Source organism: Blastomyces gilchristii, assembly GCF_000003855.2.
Source record: "Blastomyces gilchristii SLH14081 genomic scaffold supercont1.11, whole genome shotgun sequence".
In the NCBI taxonomy this organism is placed as follows: domain Eukaryota; kingdom Fungi; phylum Ascomycota; class Eurotiomycetes; order Onygenales; family Ajellomycetaceae; genus Blastomyces; species Blastomyces gilchristii.
In genome coordinates this window covers 1,499,952-1,524,484 of record NW_003101672.1, presented here as the reverse complement: position 1 = coordinate 1,524,484, position 24,533 = coordinate 1,499,952, and the positions used below count along the sequence as shown (strand labels likewise).

At 47.4% G+C, this 24,533-nt stretch overlaps 10 protein-coding genes across 12 annotated transcripts; 6 read left to right on the top strand and 4 right to left on the bottom strand.

The window, feature by feature from the left end:
• Window positions 1-18: 18 nt before the first annotated feature.
• On the top strand, window positions 19-1,509 carry BDBG_05654 (EBDP3 protein). Its single transcript, XM_002624100.2, has one exon. It carries the CDS (start codon window positions 198-200, stop codon window positions 999-1,001), a length of 804 nt encoding a protein of 267 aa, XP_002624146.1. The 5' UTR covers window positions 19-197; the 3' UTR covers window positions 1,002-1,509.
• Window positions 1,510-1,523: 14 nt separating this feature from the next.
• BDBG_05653 (annexin) lies at window positions 1,524-4,360 on the top strand. The gene is made up of 2 exons (XM_002624099.2): window positions 1,524-2,331; window positions 2,400-4,360. Exons 1-2 carry the CDS (start codon window positions 2,304-2,306, stop codon window positions 3,764-3,766), a joined length of 1,395 nt encoding a protein of 464 aa, XP_002624145.1. The 5' UTR covers window positions 1,524-2,303; the 3' UTR covers window positions 3,767-4,360.
• Window positions 3,449-7,585, bottom strand: BDBG_05652 (uncharacterized protein). Its single transcript, XM_002624098.2, has 2 exons — window positions 4,781-7,585; window positions 3,449-4,704 (listed from the first exon to the last, which is right to left on the bottom strand). The coding sequence occupies exon 1, from the start codon at window positions 5,677-5,679 to the stop codon at window positions 5,047-5,049; it is 633 nt and encodes a 210-aa protein (XP_002624144.1). The 5' UTR covers window positions 5,680-7,585; the 3' UTR covers window positions 3,449-4,704; window positions 4,781-5,046.
• Window positions 7,269-7,545, top strand: BDBG_05651 (uncharacterized protein; the record flags this gene model as incomplete). The annotated part of the gene is made up of 1 exon (XM_031722255.1): window positions 7,269-7,545. Exon 1 carries the CDS (start codon window positions 7,315-7,317, stop codon window positions 7,543-7,545), a length of 231 nt encoding a protein of 76 aa, XP_031579090.1. The 5' UTR covers window positions 7,269-7,314.
• A 2,415-nt stretch (window positions 7,586-10,000) lies between the features above and the next one.
• BDBG_05649 lies at window positions 10,001-12,810 on the bottom strand (the record flags this gene model as incomplete). Of its 2 annotated transcripts, XM_031722254.1 has the most annotated exons (3): window positions 12,429-12,809; window positions 11,002-12,346; window positions 10,723-10,889 (listed from the first exon to the last, which is right to left on the bottom strand). In XM_031722254.1, exons 2-3 carry the CDS (start codon window positions 11,441-11,443, stop codon window positions 10,723-10,725), a joined length of 609 nt encoding a protein of 202 aa, XP_031579089.1. In that variant the 5' UTR covers window positions 11,444-12,346; window positions 12,429-12,809. The 2 variants fall into 2 exon arrangements, with proteins under 2 accessions (XP_002624141.1, XP_031579089.1); XM_002624095.2 differs by having other exon boundaries at window positions 10,001-10,889; window positions 11,002-12,810.
• Window positions 12,811-12,956: 146 nt separating this feature from the next.
• On the top strand, window positions 12,957-16,945 carry BDBG_05648. Of its 2 annotated transcripts, XM_031722253.1 has the most exons (2): window positions 12,957-13,818; window positions 13,975-16,898. In XM_031722253.1, exon 2 carries the CDS (start codon window positions 14,076-14,078, stop codon window positions 16,653-16,655), a length of 2,580 nt encoding a protein of 859 aa, XP_031579088.1. In that variant the 5' UTR covers window positions 12,957-13,818; window positions 13,975-14,075; the 3' UTR covers window positions 16,656-16,898. The 2 variants fall into 2 exon arrangements, with proteins under 2 accessions (XP_031579088.1, XP_002624140.2); XM_002624094.2 differs by having other exon boundaries at window positions 12,957-16,945.
• On the bottom strand, window positions 14,499-17,976 carry BDBG_05647 (mitochondrial 54S ribosomal protein YmL31). Its single transcript, XM_002624093.2, has 3 exons — window positions 17,854-17,976; window positions 17,496-17,725; window positions 14,499-17,286 (listed from the first exon to the last, which is right to left on the bottom strand). The coding sequence occupies exons 1-3, from the start codon at window positions 17,892-17,894 to the stop codon at window positions 17,234-17,236; spliced, it is 324 nt and encodes a 107-aa protein (XP_002624139.1). The 5' UTR covers window positions 17,895-17,976; the 3' UTR covers window positions 14,499-17,233.
• A 259-nt stretch (window positions 17,977-18,235) lies between these two features.
• Window positions 18,236-19,658, top strand: BDBG_05646 (tafazzin; the record flags this gene model as incomplete). Its single annotated transcript, XM_002624092.2, has 4 exons — window positions 18,236-18,437; window positions 18,528-18,546; window positions 18,648-18,758; window positions 18,854-19,658. 4 exons carry the CDS (start codon window positions 18,236-18,238, stop codon window positions 19,656-19,658), a joined length of 1,137 nt encoding a protein of 378 aa, XP_002624138.1.
• A 330-nt stretch (window positions 19,659-19,988) lies between these two features.
• BDBG_05645 (uncharacterized protein) lies at window positions 19,989-21,626 on the top strand (the record flags this gene model as incomplete). Its single annotated transcript, XM_002624091.1, has 1 exon — window positions 19,989-21,626. One exon carries the CDS (start codon window positions 19,989-19,991, stop codon window positions 21,624-21,626), a length of 1,638 nt encoding a protein of 545 aa, XP_002624137.1.
• A 17-nt stretch (window positions 21,627-21,643) lies between these two features.
• On the bottom strand, window positions 21,644-24,068 carry BDBG_05644 (ATP-dependent RNA helicase DBP9). The gene is made up of 4 exons (XM_002624090.2): window positions 23,796-24,068; window positions 23,662-23,738; window positions 23,127-23,605; window positions 21,644-23,066 (listed from the first exon to the last, which is right to left on the bottom strand). Exons 1-4 carry the CDS (start codon window positions 23,989-23,991, stop codon window positions 21,932-21,934), a joined length of 1,887 nt encoding a protein of 628 aa, XP_002624136.1. The 5' UTR covers window positions 23,992-24,068; the 3' UTR covers window positions 21,644-21,931.
• Window positions 24,069-24,533: the final 465 nt, after the last annotated feature.

Here is a 24,533-nt window from a genome sequence, read left to right as displayed (position 1 = left end):
CAGTTTTGTTTACACACAGTCTATCTCTAGCAGTATAACATGACGGACTTTGGCAGTTGATATAACTTATAAACCACCAATCCCATCCGCTGCCAGGTCTGCCACGTCTACTGCAACTACAGCAGGTCCTGATATATCCGAACGTAGCAAACCTAATAATTTCAAAGACGCGCATCCATCCACCACGGCCCGCAAAAATGTCCTCCGCCACACCCAATAACAAACAAGCCTTCCTCCTAGACCTCCCTACCGCCCTCTCCCTCGCCGCCGCCCTCTCCCTCCTCCCCCTCGCCTCCCTCCTAACCCTCCTCCTCATCCCCTCCAGGCGGCCTAAGACAGACCGCCTCCTCTTCTTCTGGCACGCCTACGACGCTCTCACCCATCTCATAATCGAAGGTTCCTTCCTATACAACTGCTTCTTCATCTCTACGGAAATCCCCGCCGTCACGGCCCAACATATCCCGGGCCCACACTTCCTTGACCAGCCGCATCGCCTGTATGGAGCCGCGTATGGCACGGGCGCCACCGCGCGTCTGTGGCAGGAGTATGGGAAAGCAGATAGCCGCTGGCTAGGCGCTGATCTGGGTGTGGTTGCGCTGGAGTTGCTTACCGTGCTGCTGGGCGGGCCGGCGGCGGTGTATGTTTGCTATACGCTTTATAAGTCCTCCTCTGCTTCGTTGTCGTCGTCGGCGGTGGCGGCGGATGCGGATGCGACAGTTCAAGCAGCAAAATACCGGTTCAGGATGTGGTTTGTGGCGATTGGCCTGGCTGTTGCGGAGTTGTATGGTGGATTTATGACCTTTGCACCCGAATGGCTTTCCGGGAGCCATGCGCTGGACACCAGCGATCCGATGTACCTGTGGCTTTATCTTGTGTTTTTCAACATTCTGTGGGTGTTTTTACCGATTTGGGTTTTGAAGCAAGGGTGGGGAGAGGTTAAAGAGCAGTTTGTTCGTGCGGCGTTGGCTGGGAAGAAAGGAGCTTCCAAGAAAGATTTATAAAGGACGGGGGAGAGATGTTTTCTCTGATACCCGGCGTGTTTTGTTGGCGCGTTCATAGCCTAGCAGTTTTGAAAATAGGTGGTGGCGGCATGGAGCGGCCAAGTTGTGATATGGGGTAGGTAGGGGGAGAGCATTTCTAGTTCTTCCAAAGATGCGAGTGTTCTGGCTTTGTTATTTGGGGGCCGTTGGTGTGCGTGTACTATCTTTGTGTCGGGTACGAAAACAAAATTTAAGCTTAAAACGATAACGGATGCAAGCCAAGGTTCCATGCCATTGTTACCGTTGTTGTGTTGGCATACTATTTGTTGTTTATGCTACTATATCCATATTCGCCGCTGATCACTACCCCCTACTATGTTTTAAGGTCATAGGATAGGTAGAATCCAAACACACTCTTGTCTGTTCCTTTCCCCTCCCTTGGTCTGGATCCGTGTTGAAACCTGAGGCTGTCTCCGGACTGGACTGGGTGGGATATTAGAATCTCCTCTGGCTCTATCCGTACCTCGCCCACAGCCACCCGTTTTGACATCAAGCCACCTTTTGTGCAGCAGGGATAACCCATTTATTATTGTGGGATGTGGAATACTTGGCTTCATTCATCGTATCTATGGACACTCACTTCGCACGATTTAGCCAATCATGGCTTGATCTAGCGCAGCAAACGGATAGAAAATTCCACAGCCGCGATGGGAGAGCACCGCCACAATCTTCCAAGAAACTATCCACACTAGCAAGAATAATAACGGGGGGAAAGCGAACTCATTCTGATATCAGCGGCCAGACAGCACAAAGACGAGGCCAGTGAGGCAGCCTTATGCGTCCGTCTTGAAATGGTATTATGAGAGAGCCGGGTTTTGTTGTTTCGGCTCCTATTCGGCCAGTCTGCCCCGCCACAATCATATGAGGGGCATCGCTGATGATGTCAGGGACTTTTTCCCTTGGTTAAGGCAGATCCGGGCCACAGGCTCCAAGCCCAGAAACTTATCCGTGGTCAGGTCCTTGCGAAGGGACGGATGAGAAGATTTGTATATTATTTACTTCTGTAGTTAAACTGTGGGACGGGGAAATCAGCCCCATCTTATCGATCCACTCCCTCCGCCAGCCACGACGCGAACATTTAAACAAATGCAAACATCTCCCCCGCTCCATATTCTTCCATATTCGCTCATTTTCTTAGCGTAGGCACGCTTTGCTCTCGCTTCCCGCTATTTCATTTCAGCAAAAGGGAATTGCTGTGACAGGTACCAGAGATCTCGAATTCACGTCCTACTACCCACGGACTGCGAGTTTTCAAAAGCAAAAATGGCTGATCCTAATGCACCTCCTGGCTGTATGTGTTCCCCCAAGCTCATAATAATAAGTTAACTAGCCTTGATTGTGATGCTTACCTGTCCTCAGCTGGCCACCCTCCTCCCGCGCAACCTGGACAATATCCACCACAGCAATATGGTGCCCCTCCTCCCCAGGGCTTCCCTCCACAGCCAGGACAATACCCTCCGTACGGCTACCCTCCCCAGAGCCCATATGCGCCGCAACAAGGGCAACAATATCCCCCGCCTGGCCAGTACCCTCCACCGGGTCAATATCCACCCCAATATGGCCAATATCCGCCTCAACCTTATCCCCAGCAGTATCAACAGCCGCAGGGCCACTACCAATATCAACAACCACCGTATGGATACCCACCACAAGCTCCACCCGCGGGGTATAATGCACCACAACCAGGTGCTCCGGGATACGGCGCACCACCCCCCGTCCAGAACCCCCCGATGCAGCCAAATTTTGCGCCAGGAATCGCGATGGAACGCCCATCGATAGGTTACACTCCTGGCCAGATGGCCCCAAATGACCTCGCTGACGATGCCGATGCCCTCCGAGCTGCCATGAAAGGGTTTGGAACCAATCAGAAAGTTCTCATCAAGATTCTCTGCAAAGCGGACCCCCTGGCTATCGAGAGGCTAAAAGATACCTTCGCGAAGCGCCTCGGACGTGACCTGAAAAAGGATATCATCTCCGAGACCTCTGGCAACTTCGAAAATGTCCTTGTCGCGCTGGTTCACGGGCCGCTCAAGCAGGATGTATACGCGCTCAGGAAAGCTCTCAAGGGCGCCGGCACAGATGAAGCGATGCTCAACGACGTCCTGCTCGGCCGATCCAACGCTGATATCAACGCGATCAAACAGGCTTACATGGTAGAATTCAAGGGCAGATCCCTCGAAAAAGATGTCAGCGACGATCTATCCGGCGACATCAAGGCGCTCTTCAACATCATCTTGACCGCATCACGGCCTCCAGAGAATGCGCCAATCGGCCCCAGCGAAATCAATCTCGCCGTCAAGGACCTCTACCATGCCATGAGCACGCTGATCCCCGACGCCGCCGTCGCCACCCGCATCTTCACAGGCCACTCATACAGCCAACTACGCCAGATCAAACAGCAGTACGACGTGCAGTACAAAACCGTGCTCGAGACAAAAGTCGAGAGCAAGTTCTCCGGCCACATGAAGGCGGCACTCCTTGCGATCCTACAGAGCGCCACGGACCCGATCAAGCGGGATGTCGAGGGCATTGAGGCCGCCATGAAGGGCTGGGGCACCAAGGATGTTCATCTCATTGAGCGACTCGTGCGGATCCACTGGGATAGAAACCGGATGCAGCAGGTTAAAACTAAGTATAAGAATGTATATCACAAAGAGCTCGTGGATAGAGTGAAGGGGGAGACCAGCGGCGATTACAGAGCGGCGTTGGTAGCGATTTTGGAATGAGTATGGATAAGGCATGGGGCATATGATGATTTATTTTTACTTCTTATTTTCTTCTGAAGGATTCGTGGATTCGTCCTTATGTTTTTAATATGGCGCACTTACCCCCATTCCCCGGCCTTCTTCCACCCATTTCGTTTCGTTTCGTTCCACCATCTCCTGTTTTCAGTTTGAATGACTGGCGAAGAGTGCGCTATTGTCCGCGCTCTTGCTCGATTTCTATACTTGCCTTCCTTGTTTGGCGCCCCCTCTTATTAACCATTATAACCATTATCTCTACACGAATATTGCCCTTTTTTTTTTTTTTCTTCCTTATATTGAGCGGCAAGTTTCCGCAAATTGAACATGCACATCAAATGTCTCTATATACTTAAACCAGGCTGCGAGGTCATAATATATTTTTATACCCATAGCATGTGTGTTCAGACGTATAAACCCCTTCTGTGAGGATTCTTTCACCATACTCTCTTCCGTTAAATCATATTAGGGATATATCGAGCAGTGAGATACTGATGGGCAGCAGAATTGATATACGATAGATATTAAAAAAAATGAATACAAAGGCAGATATCCAAAATAGCATTAACAAGAGGGGAAAATATAATAAAAGAAATAAAAGAAATGTATAAAACAAGCAAATCACTCGAGAACAGCAATCAAAAATTTACAACATGAGGATTGATGTATCACATGTAACAGAAATGGGGTATATAATGCCCTGATAAAAGCCCTATGCATGCAGTTCATTTCTGGCCGTCATTTCGTAAAGTTCGTAAATATATTTGTGTGTGCCTATGTGGCAATTGTGAATAGGGGCATTAATACGGTGTTGTGTATGGTATGTAGCTAGCTGGATGGTAGGTAGCGACTGGATGGATACTTCGGTATATCATCATCGTGGAATATTAGTTACTTGTGTGTGTATGAATGAGTGATAAGAACTAAGAGACAAGGTATGTTAGCCTCGTATTTATATAAATAGAGAAGAATTAATAGGAGGGAATATTTTAAACATACCGTATAATCGGGGCTCGTCTACGAGTTGTGTGTCGGGTCGGGATCGCTTTTCTGGTGCATTTTCGACGTCCTGACCCCTCGATATAAAACTTGGAACAAAACAACAAAAGAAATCCACCATAAAGGGATCATGAAAAGCCTCATCCTCTCCACCTCAAATCTCCTGAATATCACACCAAAAGAAAAAGAAAAAGAAAAAGTGTCAATAAAAACACGTTGAAAGAAGCAAAAAGACAAGAAACAAAAAAGGAACACAAAACAAAGAATCAAACCCTCCCCCTCCCCGTCCCCCTTCCCCCCTCCCCTCCCTCCTCCGCCTCACTCCCCTCACCACTCCCATTCCACAACCGACCCACACTCTCCCGCACACTAAACCCGCCAAACAGCCAGTCATTCGCATGGCGCCCGCAGTGGTTCACCGTCCCGGACAGCCGCCTGTTTTCACTCAGGCTGCTGCCCCCGCTAATCTTGCGCTTGGGATGGCCGTGCGGGTTCGAGTGGCGTTTGCGCATGGCGCGAAGTGGTGTTGGCGGGGTTCTGGCTCTAGGGCTTGGGCTTGGACTTGCGGTTGTGGCTGTTGGGCTGGTGACGAGGGGTGCGGGGGAGGTTGTGCGGTGGCTCGAGTGGGTGAGGTAGGTGAGCGGGGCGCTGGTGCTGGGGGTTGAGGTGGAGGAAGAGGAAGAGGGGGTGTCGATATTGTTGGCTTTGGCGGCGGTGGTGGAGGTGGTGGAGGTGTCGATTGGGGTTGGACGGGGGGATTTGGAGCGGTAGCGGAAGAAGCGGCGGGTTGACGTTGTTGTGGTAGTGGTCGTCGTCATTTTCATTTCGGGCATCTCGGGGGTTGTTTCTGAGGTTGTGTGTGTGGTTGTGATGGGTTTCTCGTGCGTTTTCTTCCACATTCGTTAAGTTTTCTTTGAAACGAATAAGGGGAAAAGACAAAAGGTTTGTCGATTCGATTGGATTTTGCCTGTCGAAGGACAGGGTCGATTGGTGTCGATTGGTATCAACGCAAATTCAATTGCGGATTAGTAGCGAGCTTTCGTCGAGAAGGCTCTTTCCGCTCGATAGGCCTGGTTAAGATATCAAGACAGCAATTCTACAGTTATCTTTCTTATGCTGGTTATCGAATGCGGGATCGGACGTGTTTTGCGACAATGTTCGTAGAATCTCAGAACCAAGTCTCGAGATCAGGAAGCAAGGGAGAGACAAGGACGCACTGCGTCGGTTATTGGGTATGTTTGTACTGGTGATATACGACCCGGTAACAGGACGGAATACGTTTGATAGTGCGGAAAGATAGGGACACCAGTGCCAATTCTATTGCTCTGATGTAATTATTTGAGAATGAGGATGTGTTTTGTCTCGATCAACGGACGACGAAGGTGACTTTACTATTGTAATATCAAGAAGGACTGTATGAGACTCGAATGACGCATAAAAAGCGAGAGGTTAAAGAAAAAAAAAAAAGGTAGATTCGCTGGGGGAAGCGAGGTATTTATCTTCATTTTGATTTCGATTCCGCCTGAGACCTTATCTGCAAGCCCATACATATTATTCTGAGATGATGTGCACCATCACATCCACCCAAAATTAGTTCCTCGGCGGGGGATGTGGATTGGTCTGTTACCAGGACCAAGTGGAGCATTTTGTGCAGTTCCGGAGAAGAAGATAGATACCACTCCAGTCTAATTATTTTTGAGGCGCAAAGTGATTGAAATGATGCGGTCGGTCGGCTGGTTGGTCGCTCTCCTGCACCCGGGATCGTCAACCTACGCTGCGTAGGCTGGGAATAATTCGTCCCATTTCAGTGGCAGGGAGTTAGGTGGTGCGGACTGTCGATGCTCGATCACACCGTTTTCACCTACCCTACCTTTTCATTATTACATAGTATTTGGTCAGTCACTGGCTTCCCGCTAGTTACTGTTCCCAGAACTCCCATGCGTTGGCACACCCTGTCTCCTGGAACCAGTGAATCATCGCGCCGACAGAGCCATCTTCCGAACTTCAAAATTCTGTCGCTTGTGACTTTGAACAAATCAGCAAACTTCGAACCGGTGACGATGTATTTCGCAAGCTATTCACCCCTTAGTCGAGCCAAGTCACTGGTATGTTTTGGGGTGCAGCAAACTGTCTTGCAATCTGGGGGCTGATAGGGGTGGGGCGGATGGCCAACTGGGCCGAAAATGCCTCCAGAACGGGGCGGGGATCAGAGGGGTGTGAGATAGGAGCAGTTTGGCTTGTGATTCTGGGCCTAATTCAGCCGTCTATGGGCACCAATGCATGGAAGCTCCAATCCCACATCCCCAGCTCGTCCGTTTCTGGCCAGTTTGCTGGTGCATGCCAGGCTTTTTGCATCCTGCCTAGGTTGCCTATAAATCGCAGCTGTTTCGCTGTATGGGTTATCCGAAACCAAGCTCAAGTTTGCCCTGTTCCCATTTTTCTGCGGTCTGTTAACTAGCCCATTGTTACTCTCGGCGCGTTAAGTTAGTAGGTAGCGCGCTATATGAAGAGTCATCGGATCAAGACGGCATAAAATGAACTGTGTATGTGAAAACTGCCGTATCATTTCGGCATCGGGATCCGGGTCAGGAAATATGGATGACTTTGGGGATAGCAAATTTAGCAACAACGGCAGAGATTCATCGCCAATATTTATTGCTGCCGAAACGGCCAATGACATCCCCAGGATTGGTGGCTCTATCTCCATATCAGGTGATACAAGGCAGGCACAGGCCGCGGATCTGGCTGGGGAGCCGGGATTGTGATGAACAATACGGATGGGAAACTGGTGGCAGAGCCTCAAGAGCGGCTTATTCTTCTTCTTGGCATTCGTCGCCACCGTGCCTGCAACCCACCACCTGTTCAGCCCAAAGTGGAGCACATCTCTGCCTTCTAGCGTCCTTCTAGAAAATAACATGGCGTCTTTGGTGACCTCCCATTCGCTACGGCACCATCCTGGTCACAACAACCCCGGGTTGCAGGCTTACCGCCAGTTTCTGAAATCACATGGACGAGACCTGACTAACTCGCCGCTTTTGCTTAGTATATGTCATGCAACTTCATACCTAGATGGACTTCATCTGTGAAGGGCGAGTGCATAACAGGTCTCAAAAATGAGATTTTATCCATCAAGCCATTCGGTTCACATGAATAAAATATTAAAAACTCGAACATAAACATACGAAAATATAAGCTCAAATCTTGATAGCTGCCTGTATAAAAAATGGTCTTATAACTCTCGTGGAATAATTAGTTAGTAATCTTGGCAGCATATCAGCATGAGAAGGTGAAAAAGGAGAATGAAACTTGAGACAAAGAGGAGTCGCGATCTCGCTACAATGTCGAAGAAAACATCAAAAAAGGGGGGAAACAGAAGAAAGAAAAAGCAAAAGAGACAACTAGATAGAGGTGATGGATAACTCAGCTTCAATTATAGATCTTGTATATGTATCTTTGCAGCAGTCAGAGAACTTTTGAAGTGCAAATACAGCACAGATCTTTGATTAGACATTCATAATGACAATTCTGAATGTTTGGGTGACTCAGCTGTTGGAGCCTGTACTGCTGAGTTGTAGAAGATTCTGAAACTGTTTTGATCATGAATGTCTTTGGATTTTCTTCTGTGATTTTGTTACTTAGAGATTTCAATCTACTGAAAGACCTTATTCTCAAAAAGAGTGAAGAACTGAAGATCAACAGAAGAAAGAATATTGAGAACTTATCAATTCTATATACAGAATTTTGTTATTCTAATTCACATTTCACTGCAGATATTAAGCAGTTGTCAGATAAGTGAATAGCTCAAGCAGTTCTAAGCATGATTGAGATATGTTATTGAGATTCCTTCTATCAATATTATGAATATAGAAATATTGTCAATTCATTCTTGTAACTAAGGGGTGGGATGACTCAATGAGACATCAAAATCAAACGGCTAGATCTAACCCCGTCGGCCTGAACCTTGAAGGGAACATTCTTCGTGCGTTCCATGGAGTTCCACGATCCATGGTCGCTTCCCGCTGTCAGGTGATTTTCAGCCGCACTCTGCCAAGGAACGCTAAGCCTCACCATCCGTACGATTATCCAAAATGTCCAGCCAACTCAACAACAATGACGATGGTTCCCAGAATCCCAGCGAACCATCCATCTCTACTCCGTGCACTGTGAGAAGTCTTCACATGCAAAAACGTCGTTACTCTCCCATCATTAATTGGCCGTGGAGAAAGCCATGTATTGTATGTATGTCAACAAGTTCCCTCAAATGTTACAGGGTGCAAATAATTTTGATACTATGACAAATGAGCTTCAACAGCTGATGGATATGTGCCATGGTATATTTTGTGATTCCAGATCCAGTCGTTGGCGGTATCAGACCCACGAGACTGTGAGGACGAAAAGCTATACCCCGGCTTGAAACTAAGGAAATATCCAACATGGCGCTCTTGTTGAATGATTGGCGAGCCCTGCGCAGTGGACCGCAGGCATGATCCAGTTGCACTACATGAAAAACAACAGGAATGGTGGCGGCCCATGCTGCTCTGAAACGCATGCAAAGGGAAATACCAGAACTAGTACTCTGTATGTATATTTAACTAAGAGATTGAGGGACTGCTGTTAAAGCCCTCTCTCCTTGAGACGGCAATGTATGCCAACGTGCCTGCAGAATCTAGACAACGAGGTCATGATAGCAGCCACACTACCGCATCCGTCCTTGTTCACACACCAGCTCTACCAATTAAAGGATCTTGTGCGACTAGTTCTTTCATGAAAGAAACAATCAGAAAGTTTTCCCCAAACATAAAAAGAAACTAAATAGACATCTGTGGAACCTTTGAAATTGGAAGATGATAACAGAGTGTGGAATTTTCCCACATTTGGTTGGTTGGTTTTCATAGAAAATTAATCAGATTCTTTCACCAGATCAGTTTATTCCGAGATTGGTTCTGAGAAGCCACGGATGTGAAACTCCAGTATACTGTAACATGGCACCTTGAGAAGACATGATCAATCCTTTGAGTGAAGTGAAAGTAAAAGTTTCGTGCCATGCTCTCCTCTGTTATCGGTTAACTATGTATTCGCAAATCTTACCCCTTGCTGATATATATATATATCTTATGCACTATACTGGTGTATGCCCTGCGGTGACAGTGTAATTTCTTTTCTTTCTTTGATGTAGCAGTAACATCCATCATTACTCCTGATTAACTTAAATCTAGAAAGGGAGATATTCTTTGTTCTTCTGAAGAGAAAAAATATAGGAGAAAGTGTAAATCAACTTTGACTATTAGTTTTGTCTGAATTCATCTCTTTGATTGTAGAAAGTGAGAACTTCCCACTCTTTCAACCAACTATGAGAAGAATAAAGTCCTCCTGATGCATTTGAATCCACTTCACAGATTTACAGGAATGATAGAAAGCCAGCCTCTGAATCAAGTTATTGCTGTAATCATTCTGAACTGCATACATAATTCTTTTCAGGTTAAATTGCTCAAAAGACAACAATGTAGTGTCCATGGAGTGATAAAGTCCTTTTGAAATAAAGAGTGCATCCAAAGCCTAGCTGTACTGTTGTAAGCATTGATGGCATTTCAGCACAACAGATGAGGTGCGGAAGAAGAGAGTTGAAAAGAGAACATTTTTAAAGAGAAGCAAAATGTGTAGAACATCTGATAACAAGCTAACTAGTCCTACTAATCTCCTTCTGGATGGAGATATCCTAATGAGCGTTAAAAAATCGTTGAAACAAAAATCAAAAATCAAACCCCGAAATTCAAGAAGACCGAAATGTCTCTCTACACCCGTTTCCCGCCGATATTAAGTGGTTCGATGCCCAGCACCATTTGAATGATCGATGGTCTCGAGCCGCACCTTCGCCGTCAACTTCGTCCCCAACTATATTCTCATCTCCCAGTCCTGCTTGACGTCCCATTATTAGATGGCACTCAGTGAGTGACCTCAATCCCGTTGGATTCAACCCCATCCCTTGACGTTTCATCAAGCAGCTCTCTTCTTCGCCAGGCGTGCTCATATTCCACATCAGTCATTCCTATACCCCTATACTTATGTTCGAGGGCGTCGAAAGCAAGGACATTGTCCACGTGTTCGACCCCTGGTAAAAGAGGTTAGCTCACCACTTCTATTCTCACGCGAATTATTCCATAGATATAATAGGCGAACGCATAAATAAGGGCTATAAATAAAACAAGTAGCTGAACACTCACAATATTGAGGAATCTCTTGATTAGTTACTTCCACCGCAACAAAGTTACTGAGGACAGTGCGCCGTGAAACCTGGCTGTTGTCTGCAAATGTAAAGTGCGCAACTGCACCTACTTTGAAATTCCCCAGAGCTCCAAATAGGACATTCCTGAAAAGCACCCAATGGTAGGTGGGAAGCCCATCTAAGACTCTGAAAGTGTTTGACGTAAACTGTTCAGGCATAGATGTGTTCTCCTGGTCTGCTCTCTGAATGTGCAGAGTTGTTTCAATACGTGTAACTCGCTTGTCCTGGAAACCCGTAGCATCACGAGTATTAAGACTAATCAAGATGGGCCACTCCACGGGAACATTCGGTTTGATTCGCCTAGCGGGCTTGATGACGAATTTCGGCTTGATTTCCAAGGAGGACCCTGTAGGAGGACTTGCTTGCAATGGTTCACTCATGTCTGAGTAGGGTGTTGCTGATCTTTACTGTGATGGAAGAAGTTGATGAAATCAGTTAATTCAGGCAGGTATTCAATTTCAACTTGAATAAAGGTCAAATAAGATATGATTCGTGATGTTGAAACTATCAAATATTTGTCAAGTGAAGAGACATTAGGTCTTTTATATCCCTTAGGCACTGGGGATTTGATTTGGTTCAATTTTGAAAAATAGTGCTCTTTGGGTACGTGAAACAAGTTCGTGGTATCTATTCATTGAGTCTGCTGGCTGATGGTGGTCTCAGTAGAGCTTGACTGTGCCAGCTCGCATCTCCCTTTGGTAGATCCCAGCAATATTTCCTATCCCATATTGTTTCATCCATCATAAAATGGCCATAGATGTGCTGGGAATGACCGGTATTGAGAAACATGAAACTGGAAGCTTCATAATGCCTTGAGCCTGTGAAAACCCATTTTTAGAATCTCGTCACAGCTAGAAAAACAATTTAAAACATGATAAACTAGTTTCAAATGGTGAAGAACACGTTTCAGGGTCGAGATTTTTTTGACTCCAGGTGATTGAATGCATGAAACCCATGAGATCTCAAGGATGAAAAGATGTCCTTCCATTTAATTCAAAGGAATATCTGAGATGGGCCTTTATTATTGGATTTTTGTCTAGTCCTGCTCACGGGCACGCGGTATCAGAAAGGGCAGTGACTGAAGACACCTAGAAAGGGTTCCAGACGCATCACACAAATTCTGCAACTCATGGAGTTCAAAGCCCACTTGCATGGGGTGATACTCAAAAAAAGGAGGAAACGGTCTATACAATCCCAGATATGGAGAAGGCATCACAGAACTAGCATTGGATTCTGCCGTAAGACTTGGCTTGCATGTCTTCAACCCCTATGGAGACGGCAAGCTTTTCACGATTTAGGATATGAGCAAGAGTAGATGACTGCGTAATTTAGACAGCAAGACCACGGTAGGAGTCAGCAACCTACATTAGGTACGACAAACACCTGTTGGCCACTGTGTCTGGAAGTAATCTACTTTTCTCTCTCTATCTGGGTCCAATTACAACTCCTGTCCTGGTGATTGTTTCATTCAAAGATTTTGGCAATGACAAAGAGTGGCGGAATATGCATATGTAAAGCATCCAAATTGGAACCATGTAATGCAGTGTCAAGAACACAGTTGGTGTGCTTGGTGTGGTGGCTGTTCACAGGTGAAGATACCTGGGTGTGAAGCTCATAAGGCAGGCCAACAGTACAAAGAGCGACAGGTCAGCCCGTTCATGTGCTATTTTCAGAAGCCATGGATATGGAAATCAATTTGACTGCAGAATTGCACTTTGTTGATAATTGATCAATAAATGGATTGAAAGGATCTGTCGATCACACAAAAAGAAACAAAAAAAAGGTGGTTTGATATGTTATTCGGCCCGGAAAAACCTTCGGCATAAGTTGGTTCCCTTCTAGCATTTGACTCAAATATCACTATATGCTGCCGTACAGAGGATAGTTATTAACTATTGATGGGCTTGAAATAGTTATTAAATCACCATCTGAGGCGAGGAAAGGCAAAAGACACATTATGAACGATTTGCTGCAATTGGCTACCAGTCCCCCTCGGTGCCTGGAGGCATAGGCAATGGGGCCTCACAGCCAATACCCAGAAGGTACCCGTCCATCACACGGCTACATTGTGCAAAGTTTGGAAGGGGTCTTCTATATTCAACAGCTGAATCTACGAAGGAAATCAGATACCTCATTGACCTGGGCGTAGCTTGTTGAATTGTAGGACCCTTCCTGGAAATCACCACCCCTGCAGTTAACTCATAACATGCGCTCTTGGAGGCGGCCAAAGCACAAGAAACTTCGCTTCCTCCCCAGGAATGGCAGGGGACGAAATCTGCTGCATTGTTTCTGTTGAACAATCCACGATGTCTCTGTTATTGTTGGCGTGGAAGGGGAAGAGCTTCCAGGCTTCGGCGGGAGGCTCTTTCTCTGATCTGATGTCACCGGTTGATATATCAACATGTTCACCTTCGCTTCAGTGTGCGATATGGCAGTCGGTCAATCGATCGTTTACTTTTATTCATTCATTCATTCATAGCATATCATATTGGTGCATCCAGTCTTCTTGCGCTCTGTTTATCTTGTCAGCTATCATGGTGGCCTAACTGCTCCGCATGCGCTGCCATATGTCCATCGAATACCTTGAAGCCCATACAGCTTATGGTTCGTTGTGGCTGTCCTTCTAACTAATGGATTAAGAAACTATCGTTACGATTTATCTTTGCCATTTTAAGTCTTGGCCCTGGGGTTGCTCTCAGTGTTGTCGTTGACTTTTGGAACTCCGCTGGAACGCTCGCAACATTCTAGCCACCTCGTAAGTATCCCATGAAATCGCACCAGGAACAACTCAACACGCCTATTACACTTTCGCACCGACTGTCCAAGCCTGCCAGGGAGGACTTTTCATATCTCGGCGTGTCAAGAATAAGGTGTCCGTTACTCTAACTGCGATCCTGCACCCCTCACCTAGAAAATATCTACTAGTTCGGTCCGGATATTCCGCAAATTCGAAGTAAATCAAGGGTACGGCTTCAAGGGAATGCGTCTGATTGATCCAATTACAACAAAAATATGGCACCTATTCATAAAATACCCTTACAGACGAGGCAGACGCACGTCCTACCACCTCGCCCGGCTAATGGCCCTCCAGGAGAAGCCGTACCGGTAACAAGCTTCTTTCGCTGGAAAACCTTATTGTGGATCATGATTGCTACTGTTTGTATTTTCGTACTTACTGTTTATTTTTGGAAATTTGGTGCATTTCTCCGCCACTTCACTAGCCACAGGATCTTGGATGGTAATCCTAAATCCACTCGATATGCGAAAACCTGGCATGGTTGGGTGCCTTTGGATAAATACGAGAGAAAGAAGGCTTGGAGAAAAGAGAAATTTAGGAAATTTCGTCGATCGGTAGCGTGGAGGTCGTCTCATGCTGATTATAACTGGGTGTGGTGGGATCCAAAAGGTGCTGCGATGGAGCAGCATTTCGAGGACCAAAAAGTGATTCGCTGGCTTCCTCGCTGGTTGAAAAGTTATGAACATGAGAAAGCAGATTTAATATCGAAAGCGCATGCTAGGAATCAAACAACACGCCCATCGGACGGGAACATGAAGCGAAAGCCAGGGTTACGACATTCGATGAAAACTTCGGCACAGGTTATAAAGTCTAGAAATCGCCCACTACGGAGCAGGTTACCGTTATCCCTTGATGGCTATAGTGACGGTATAATCCCGTCAATGTTGTATAATAGTCTAAGTCGAACTTCTGCGAAGAGGGGCCCCTATCCGTCTCCAAGCTCTCGGGGTGCGGTACGTCTCCGGCAAGGAATGGTTATTTCGCTCCCAGCTGCGCTGAATCAACAAATACCGAAACCTGACTTCCCACATTGCGGATTGAGGCGATGCCCCTCTCTATCGAGTCTTCCCCAAAATTTGGGTACCGTTGATATGAGGTACGCTCCCGAAGCTCGCAGGAAGACAGTTTCAGAAGGCTTTCAAGGGGATGCAGTTCATTCGACACTTTCTTCAAAACTATATGAGCCTCACCTCCGAAGAGTTATTCCGACTGACGAAGGACAAATCAATGTCGGTGGCCCTCAAGCCGTGGTAAAAACGGACAAATCTCTCAGTTGGAAGTACAAAGCATGGGCCGCAAAAATGCAAATCCATACTTTTGAGCAAAGCCCTCATTCCCTCCATGGCCTGGTTGGGCGACCTGGAAGTCCACTATCCGGAATCCTGAAGGCTATGAGTTCTTCCGCCCATCATTCTGAGTTTTCGGAGCATTATAACAATATCCCAGCGCATAACCACGGCTCTGGGGCATCCGCAGCTAGCATCAGCAACCCTGGACCCTCAAAGCTGCACGTGCTCGCTCCTCGCATACAACGTAGAGCTCCAAGAGTCCATACATCTAACATCTCTGACGCATCGCTCGACATAACACCTGTAGATGGCATCCTGGATGTAGACCGATCACCACTTACCCAGAATATAAACCAAGACAACACAATGAGACATTCGTGTAAGTACAACACTAAACATGTCCAGCGGCAATCATTATTACCGAACGAGAAAGAGGACATTTCCCTGCAACAACCACTTCATCCCACGGAGAACAAAGCTGTCTCATTCCAACTCTCAAAACCCCACCAGAACGCAAAGAACGGATCGTGGGCAAATCCACGGCCTAGATTGAGCGATTATGAAGTGGAATTGATCTACGACCTGGATCGTCGCCTCGAATGGCTCTCAAATGAAGTTGAGCCTGGCCGCAAACCATTTCATTTTCTGTTACTCGCTAACCACTGGCTGAACAGAGCAACGTGGATTGTTCTGGACCCTGTTTCGAGAGTTTCACCTATAGAGCGACGGACACATGGGGATCCTAGGTTCAATCGCTCTTTACCTGAGCCCGAAAAGGACGCTGTTAAGCGGAAATACCCTGTGAAAAAGCGTGTGAAATTGCACGCCCCCCGAATAGATTCATGGCGACTGGCAATTAACGGAGCTAGAAAATCATTAGGGATACAGGAATTCCTGAAAGCCGTTGAATTGTTTGATGGCTCAGCCGACGATCCTCCTGACGCAGCTATTGACCCAGCGAGTTGGATCCTTCGAAAGCCCCCGCAGGGATATGAACGGTTGGATAAGGAATTAGAAGTATACTACGAAGGAATGTGTGGCTGGTGGGAAAAGTTAGATGACTGGCAGAACGTTTGTCGAGCGTACCGGCCACGCAAACTAGTTCGTGAAGGGGGAGCTAATCGCCAGAGAATGAAAGAGGTGGCGAGAAAAGCCACTAGACCATGTCGCAAAGTGATGAAGAGAGGACGGAATCAAGGCCAGAACGCGCCTTTGAAGGGAAAACAAAGGGAAGAGCAACTAGCCGCCCGCGAAATGAGACAAGTAAGGTCTGGGAGCGGTTCTATTCCACGCCGTCGCCGATGTCAGCATAGTGAGGGTCCCAGGAGGCCAACAATTGCGGGGTTAGCATTAGACACTCCAGGGAATAGTAGTTTTGTGTCCATATCGCGATCTGCTGGTAGGTTTTTTACTAGAGAATCGGCACACAGACAGTCGTCAATGGGGCGCTCATTTGCGCTGGATGGTGGTCAGGAGTCCGGTGCTAATATGGAGGCACTTGGGTAGGTGGGTAAGGGTTGCAGCAGCAGTTAATCGTCTTCCTCGTCGTTATTGGAAAAGTGTTGCGGACGCTGAAATCAATGCTTTCTTTTCCGCTATCTGTAAAATGCATTCTAATATCATTCGTTCGATCTCCTTGATCTTCGGTTCTCTTCAACCCCATCACCTGTAGGACTCTCGCAAATGATATATGACGGGCTGTAGTTTTTAGTTTTAGATTTGCTAAATGAATAAATAAAGTAAACAAACAGGACTGTAATAATATGATATTGCCCGATAACTCCTAGATACTGCAAACGTGAACTCGCCGCTTCTGCAAGGGGACTGAAAGAAATGGTACAAGAACATCAAGAAAGGGGACACCATCTAAAACCTATAATACATCGAATTTCTTTCCTTATAAATCAATGCCGCTTTCGCTCTTTCGTTACCAAGTCGGGCTGGGAGCATAATAGAAGCTACCCTGGGTACGGGCTTATACTGATAGTAAGCAGCCCAAAACGTGATCCTTGTGGATATCATAATGTACATGTACATCGAGAGAAGAAGTATGGAGATATGGGTATGGAATCGGAAGGGGGCACTTAGAAACCGGGAGGATTGACTCGTTGGCTGACTCGGGTCCATTTGGGAAGTTCTATAATCCGGTGAGTAATTGGTTAGCAACCCGGATTGTAAAAATAAATGAAAATAAAATAAAATAAAATAACCGGTCTGGCCCGTTAAAAGAGTGAAAAAGGCCATGAAAGTAGAATCATTTTGCTTTCGCTCTCTGTATCCACATAGGATAACTACACAAGGGCGCAAAGCAATCAATCGATCGTCTCAATGTTGCATGGAACGTACTATGTATCCCCTTCCGATATTTCTTCTCCTTCCGATCGAAAATCGTATATTTGTCCTTGGGCAGCATCTCCTCCTCGCGCGGCATCTCATCAAACCACCGAGTGACAGCCTTGCTGGTCATGCCCTTGCGTTCCAATGCGCCGCTCACAGTGTCGACAACCTTATCGACGGCACGTAGCCGTTTACGTTGACGAGCTTTTTGCGGAGCAGAGAGGCGCCAAGGGATTTTCCTGTTTGGATAGAAGACGCGATTGAGTTAGCTCTGTTTCGTTCAGGAGTCAAGTGAGCGGGATGATGGAGGCGCTGGGCGGCGGATGAGGTCAAGTGGGTGCGGTGGGACTGCCAGGATTTATCGTACCAGAGGAGACCTCCCATGACGGGAGAGGTTGGTTTGAACATCTTCAATGTGCAATGAGAAACACGACACTTGTTATCTGCTGATGTTAGAAGTTTCTTCGACAGCGCAAGTGAAGGAGTTGGATGTTCGATGTTCGATGTTTCCTGCGGAGATTATTATATGTGGTCCGTGCATTTTCCTTTTCGGGCATTTCCATCGAACTTTATTTTTTGATGATCCTCACAGTACGGAGTAGTAGATCGTCGTCCTCCTTTCCTTTGACAAAAACAACGCATTGTTGTTTAGCGCCTAGCACAATCTTCTGCCCATTTCTTTCTTGTATATATATTGCCTATACCAATGCACATGTTCTTAATGGAAGAATTGTGATTACATTGCCCTCATGCACCTCAGCCATGGCACCCTGGAACAACCCTCCAGCTTCTGGAGGGGCTGCTCAACTGCGACCATGTATACGGTCGTAGCAGCATGCCGGGCATTCCTCTACGCCGCGAGTAACACGGAAGTTCACGGGCACGAGAAGTTTATAAAACTCCTGGAGTCTCGCGCGGATCCAGGCTCGCGTACCCGAGGCTTGATTACTGGTATGGATGGAAATAACCATTGCAGAACTACTGCGCTTCACAAAGTTAAAGATTTTAGTTCCTGGGGCTGATATAGTAGGCTTGAGGCAGTATCAAATCATATAAGCGTGTACGTACGTAGAAATGGCTATGGTTAGCTGCTTCTAGTCCCTGCGAAATAGAAAGTGTTCTCTGGGCTGATTGACGACTACCCTTAATTTATTTTAACAGAATGGATGACCCTTTGATGTGGGGAACGATTCCGTTATTAAACAAACGTGCATTCAAGTCGTTCAATCGCAGATGGGCTTTTGGAAGCCATGATATATGCTACAGCAACAGGTAAGGGAGAGGAATGACAATGCTCAATATCTGCCTGTGCCAGCTTGACAACTGTATGAAGTGATGTTTAGCGGCTTACAGTAGGTTATCTACAGAGCTTTTTCTGCATTTTTCACCCTAGGTCAAGTCATGCCTACACATCGTATTCTCCATTCTCCGTACGGAGGCCTCTTCCAACCTACCATGACACAAGCAATCCGCCTTCTGTCGCGCGGACCATTTTCTCCTGAACCACATATGGCACCTGCTAGTCGGCAGCATTGGAGTCTACAGAACGTTTGCGTTGACCCTTTTTCAGAAGTGGCTACCGCATATACTACCACAGGCGAAGATTCGCATATCGCGCCTTCGGCATACGCTTGTAATAGTTTTTCGTGGATTCACATCTTCCCGGAGGGAAAAGTGCATCAAGCGCCTAACAAGACGATGCGATATTTTAAATGGGGGGTGTCGCGGCTGATTCTGGAGGCGTCCGAGTGTCCCGATGTCGTCCCTATGTGGATTGAAGGCACCGACCAGGTCATGCACGAGGATCGCGGGTTCCCACGATTCATACCCCGCGTCAACAAAAATATAAGTATAACCTTTGGCGATCCAGCTGACCTGGAGGAGCAGTTTGGCGATTTAAGAAGGCGGTGGCGGCGGATAAAGGCAAAGGCGGAAGAGGGTCAAAAAGACCTGTCTCTTGGAGTCTTGAATGATGAGCTCAAGTACGGAAAGGAAGCTGTTGAGTTGCGCATTGAGTGTACAAGGAGGATTCGAGAGTTGGTTCTCGCCGTTCGAAAATCGAGAGGGCTGCCCGACGAGGACCCAAAGGAGAGCAGAGTCGAAACTTGGCTTCGTGAAGGGCCGAAAGTTGAGGGGAAAATGGATGACGGATCGTGGATTCGAGATACCTAAGATTTGTGTATACTATGTTTTGATATTGCTGTAACCATACCCTTAGACCTCATTGTCAACAATTTACCTATAATCATACCCTGGATCATGTTGCTCCCGCAAAGAGGACAGCCAACGCCATCCATCCTTCGTTCTATTATCAAGCCAATAATATCTGATTACGACATCTTCATCATTATTTTTTAGTGGGCGTTTGTCATCGATATAGTTAATCTTAGCGTTGCCTTGTTGTCTGTGGCGTTCTGCGGGATTTTGATTTCTCTCCTGTCCACCCCACCACACTCCTTTGCATCCATCACAAACGCCCGCCAGTGCAGCCAACAGCCGCTTATGCCCAAGAAACACCATAAACCAACGAGCCCCAAGCCGAGTTCTACCGTCCATCCATCCCTGACCTCGTTTACGGGTTCAAAGAATCAGAGTAGTAGTGGATCGGCGACTAGAGATGGGCGGTCGGTAAATGACCTCATCCATCACCTCCGTCGTACACAAGTGTCGAGACGTGATGAGGTCAATGCGAGTCTGTCGCGGGTGGCGCCCAGATCAGTTCATCCCTCGATAAGGAATCTACTAGGCCTGCCCGAAACCCCTCCCCCGCGTCCGCGTCCTAGCACCCGTGTTGTCGGCGAGCGGGGGGTTCGGAGAACGCCTGGCCCCGCTGCACCTTTGAGTTGGCTAGCACCAAATGATAATGGACCGGATTCTGAGAGAAGACGCAGATTTACTCGCGATGATGCGCAGGAGAGAAATGTTCGGCTAGAGCGTTTACCGGGCATACAATTCCCAGCTAAGGGTAGCTTGCAGCATATGGTTTTGAAGTCCATGGCAGTCAACTGGGACTCGCATCTTCTGTACGATGGCGTCTTTTTATCTGAACTTCCCAGCCCAACGAAGCAGCTGCTTCTGAGTTATATCTCTACATTTACAGACCATGCCTCGATGGAGGTGGGGATGCAAGGGTTAAAACCCTTGTTCCTGGACAGTTCAGACGATGGTATCACCGAAACTTACTCAGATATTACTCGTCTGGATCTAGCCTCCTGCCTGGGCCGCTGGATGACTTTCAAACACCTGGCGCGAGAAATCAAGGGGGTGGATAGGGCCGAATCACACTCCCACGGGAAAAAAATTGAGGGCTCGACCCTCCCGTCCTGGGAAGAAGAAACGGACAGAGAATTCTCTTCGGCCGCTATTCCTCTAGCTCCAACCCAACCACTCCAACAGCGGTTTTCCAACCTCAAATTCCTATCCCTCGCCAACCCCATCCCCCGCGAAGCCAGCTGGCACTCCCTTTTAAACCTCCTCCCACACCTTTCTACGATAACCCATTTGTCTCTCGCCCACTGGCCAACCCCAACCGTAACCCCAAACTCCCTCACAGCGAGCATGAAGCATCCGAAACTCAGCTCCCTCTCCCTGCCCTACGGCGGGACAGATATATACTCCGCATTCGAAAACAACTGGGTCGAGGCCGCTGGAATCTTACGCAGACTTTCCAAAACAACTTATTGTCTCAAATGGCTGGACCTAGAAGGCTGCAGTGACTGGCTCCCAGCTCTGAGCTGGAATGGGATCGATTTGGAAGGAAATTTCCATGCCGCGGCCGGGCCGGAGTGGAATGGAGCTTGGAGGAACCTTGAATGGTTGGGTCTTGGGCCTGGGTGGTTTCCCGATGTGTCTGATGTCGAAGACTCGTATCTCATCCACGAAAGGGATAAAACCCTGCTGAGGGAGATTGAGAGTGGGCGTTATGACTCATCATCGCTTGGAGCTGCTGGAATTGAGGACAAGAAGGCGCTGATCCGGGAGAGAGATGGATACCGGAACCTCATTGAGCGGGCGGTTGAGGTGAAGAAGCAGGTGCAGACGATTAGGAGGGACGGTGGTGGGAGGTGGTTGGAGGTTTCTCTCGGCTTGGAGAGCGAAGACGAGCTTAGGATAAGGGTGTGTGGGGATGTGGTGAAGTGAAGAATGCTACAAGGGCGATGTGGCGGGCAGCTACAACCCGGGGTCCACATACTTGGTCCGTTATTTGAATCACAACATATTCGTAGAGCATTTCTGTATCAAACTTTTGCAATTTTTTCCTATTTTTGTTCGTATACCACTCAAGAAACTGCGGCCAGGCCACTGCAGCTACTATACAGTTTTCGTATAGTCTTTCAACTATAAAGCCCCCCTCCCCTGCACATGTGAGATAAATGTCAAGATAAACGTGCATGTGCCTAATATCCCCAGATGCACCAATTAAACAAGAATAAGAAATCCAATAACTACTTCCCACCAGAATTGAAACTCTTCAGAGGATCAACTTTCTTCCCACCCCTGCCAGCCTTCGCTGGTCTGCCCCTACCCCTATTCCTCTCCCTCGCCTTCCGAATTCGATTTTCATGCGTCTTCCTAAAACCAACAAACCCAACGTCGCCAGCTGGACCGCTACTAAGACCCCCTTTCCCCTTCGTCGGCATCAGGTAATCAGGTACGTGTTTCAAATGCGCCTGCACACGAGCTGCCCGTAGCTCCCCATCATGTCGCAACTGCCTCAACTCCTCGGGATTCTCCTCGAAATGGCGCTTCAGCTTCTCACTTTTGACAAGCTCCTGGCGGATCTCGCGCGCACGTGCTTCCTGTACGGCGACACGAGTAACAGCACGGAGCGCGTCGGACATACGGTATCGGAATGCGTCGACCTGTTTCATTTCGAAGTGATAAGGTTTCACCTCCCGACCGAGCTTGCCCTGACGCTTGATAATTTTGCCTAGCACTGCCTCGTCGTGCTTGGCGGAAGAAAAGCTCGTGGGTTTGTGTTTGCCGAATTGGTCCGATGGGACGACAAAGGAGAGGGCCATGCCTGTCTTGCCTGCACGACCTGTGCGGCCAATGCGATGTGTGTAGGATTTAGAGTTGGTGGGGAGGTCGAAATTGAGAACGCAGGCCACGTCTTGGAAGTCAATGCCGCGGGAAATACCGTAGTCCTTTTCCTTGGCGGATTTTTTGGGACGCTTGCTTGGACGTGCTTTGGTTTCGTCTTCGCTGGAGTCTTGGAGGTAATTATTTGTTGTCTTGACGCCACTGCCGTCATCATTCTCCTGCTCTGGATCCTTGGAGCTTTGATCTGACTTCCGGGATGGTTTCCTAGGTTTTTTAGGTAGTTCTCCTAGAACTTCCTGGTCGTCGGCCGCTATTATGATGTCGTACACGCCCTTGTTGAATTCTTGAACCACATGGATACGCGAATTCACAGGTAACTCGGAATTAAGCACGCAGCTCCTGATACCAAACTGTTCGAGAAACAGTTTCAATCGGTAACAACGGTCCACGTCACCAACGAATATGATACATTTCCCCTTGACAAGTTGTAATTTGAATATAACATACGTCAAGAGGAACTTCTCATCTTCCGCACACCTAACGAAAATGTTAAAAAATGGCCTTTCTGCATAAAAGCCGTGTCAACCAGAAACCTACCTGACAACAAATTGGCTTATTCCAGCCCCTTCATCCTCCTTCTCTTCCAGTTTCAAAACAACGGGGTTCCTGCAGAATAAACCTTTCAGCGCATCCACTTCCGACGTAAAAGTTGCACTCATTAAAAAGGCCTGAACACCACGGGGTACAGCGTTGGCGAGACTCTGCATGTCTTCTTCATAACCGTACGAGAGGACGAGATCCGCCTCGTCAATGACTAGATGTGTTAGGTGCTGAAGAGTGAGCGCAGAGCTGTTGATATTCACAACCGCCCGAGCGGGAGTTGAGATGACGATATCGGGGAGGTCGGCAAGAATTGAGCGTTGCACGGCATCGGAAACCTTTTGGGTAAGATTTGTGGAGCGTATGTCTTTGCCAGCAAAGGCAGAGAATGAGGTAACTGTCTTGTGAACTTGTTCCGCCAATTCTCTCGTTGGAACTAGGATCAAAGTTGAAATCGCCTTGTGTGTAGGGTCATTCTAACTATATTGTAAGTCCCATGCCTTAATATCAGCACCACGGTGAGGAAGCGTACCGTCTTTTTCTGAAGAATCGACTGCAAGATGGGCAGGAGGTAAGCAGCTGTTTTTCCAGATCCGGTCTTTGCGCGAGCTGCGGGAAAGTTAGAACTGAAGACTTTTGGGATAAGAGGGGTTAATAATTGCATACCTAAAACATCTTTCCCATCTAAAGCTAGTGGAATTGCCTCCGCCTGAATCAGCGTTGGTTTTGTGAATTTCTGTTGCGTCAGGGCTTGGAGGAGTCTGGGATCGAGGTTCAAGTTCTCGAAACTATGGGCCGTATTATTCTTCCCCGCACTATCTTCCGGTGAAGGGACATTGTTGGCGTCTAGCTTCCGCTTCATGATTGGCAGCCAACTTCCGGCTCTGGTACGGATTTACTCTTGATGTTGGGTTTTGAAGGCGTGTTTTTTTTTTTTTTGGTAGCTCTTGATACTGGGCGAAAAAATGCATTGAAACTTTCCATCGCGGGGCTTGGCGCTGCGTCGGGCCGCCTAGTTAATCCGGCCCACTAATCAAAACACCTCAGCTCAACTCCTTATCGTCTTCATAAGGGACCCGCGGGATAGTGACTCTTGACATATCTGGACTTTTATGTTAAAACACCCATAAAGTAACTTTTAATATCAGTTGCGGTGCAGACTTGGGCCTATAATTTTCTTTGTCGGCTTTGCTACCCGAAATCTAGGCGCCAATCCTCAGTCTTTGGCCGTATACAATAGGGGAGAAACGTCTCCAGTTAAGGTTTATCAATCTGATGTTAAAGCGTTCGGCTGCTAACTATGCCTTATACATGATAATAGATACGCGAAATGATTTAAAACGAGGGTGACATGAATGGGTGAATCTGGAGTAAAGGCGTGCTGAAACAGTTGAGCCCTCGGAT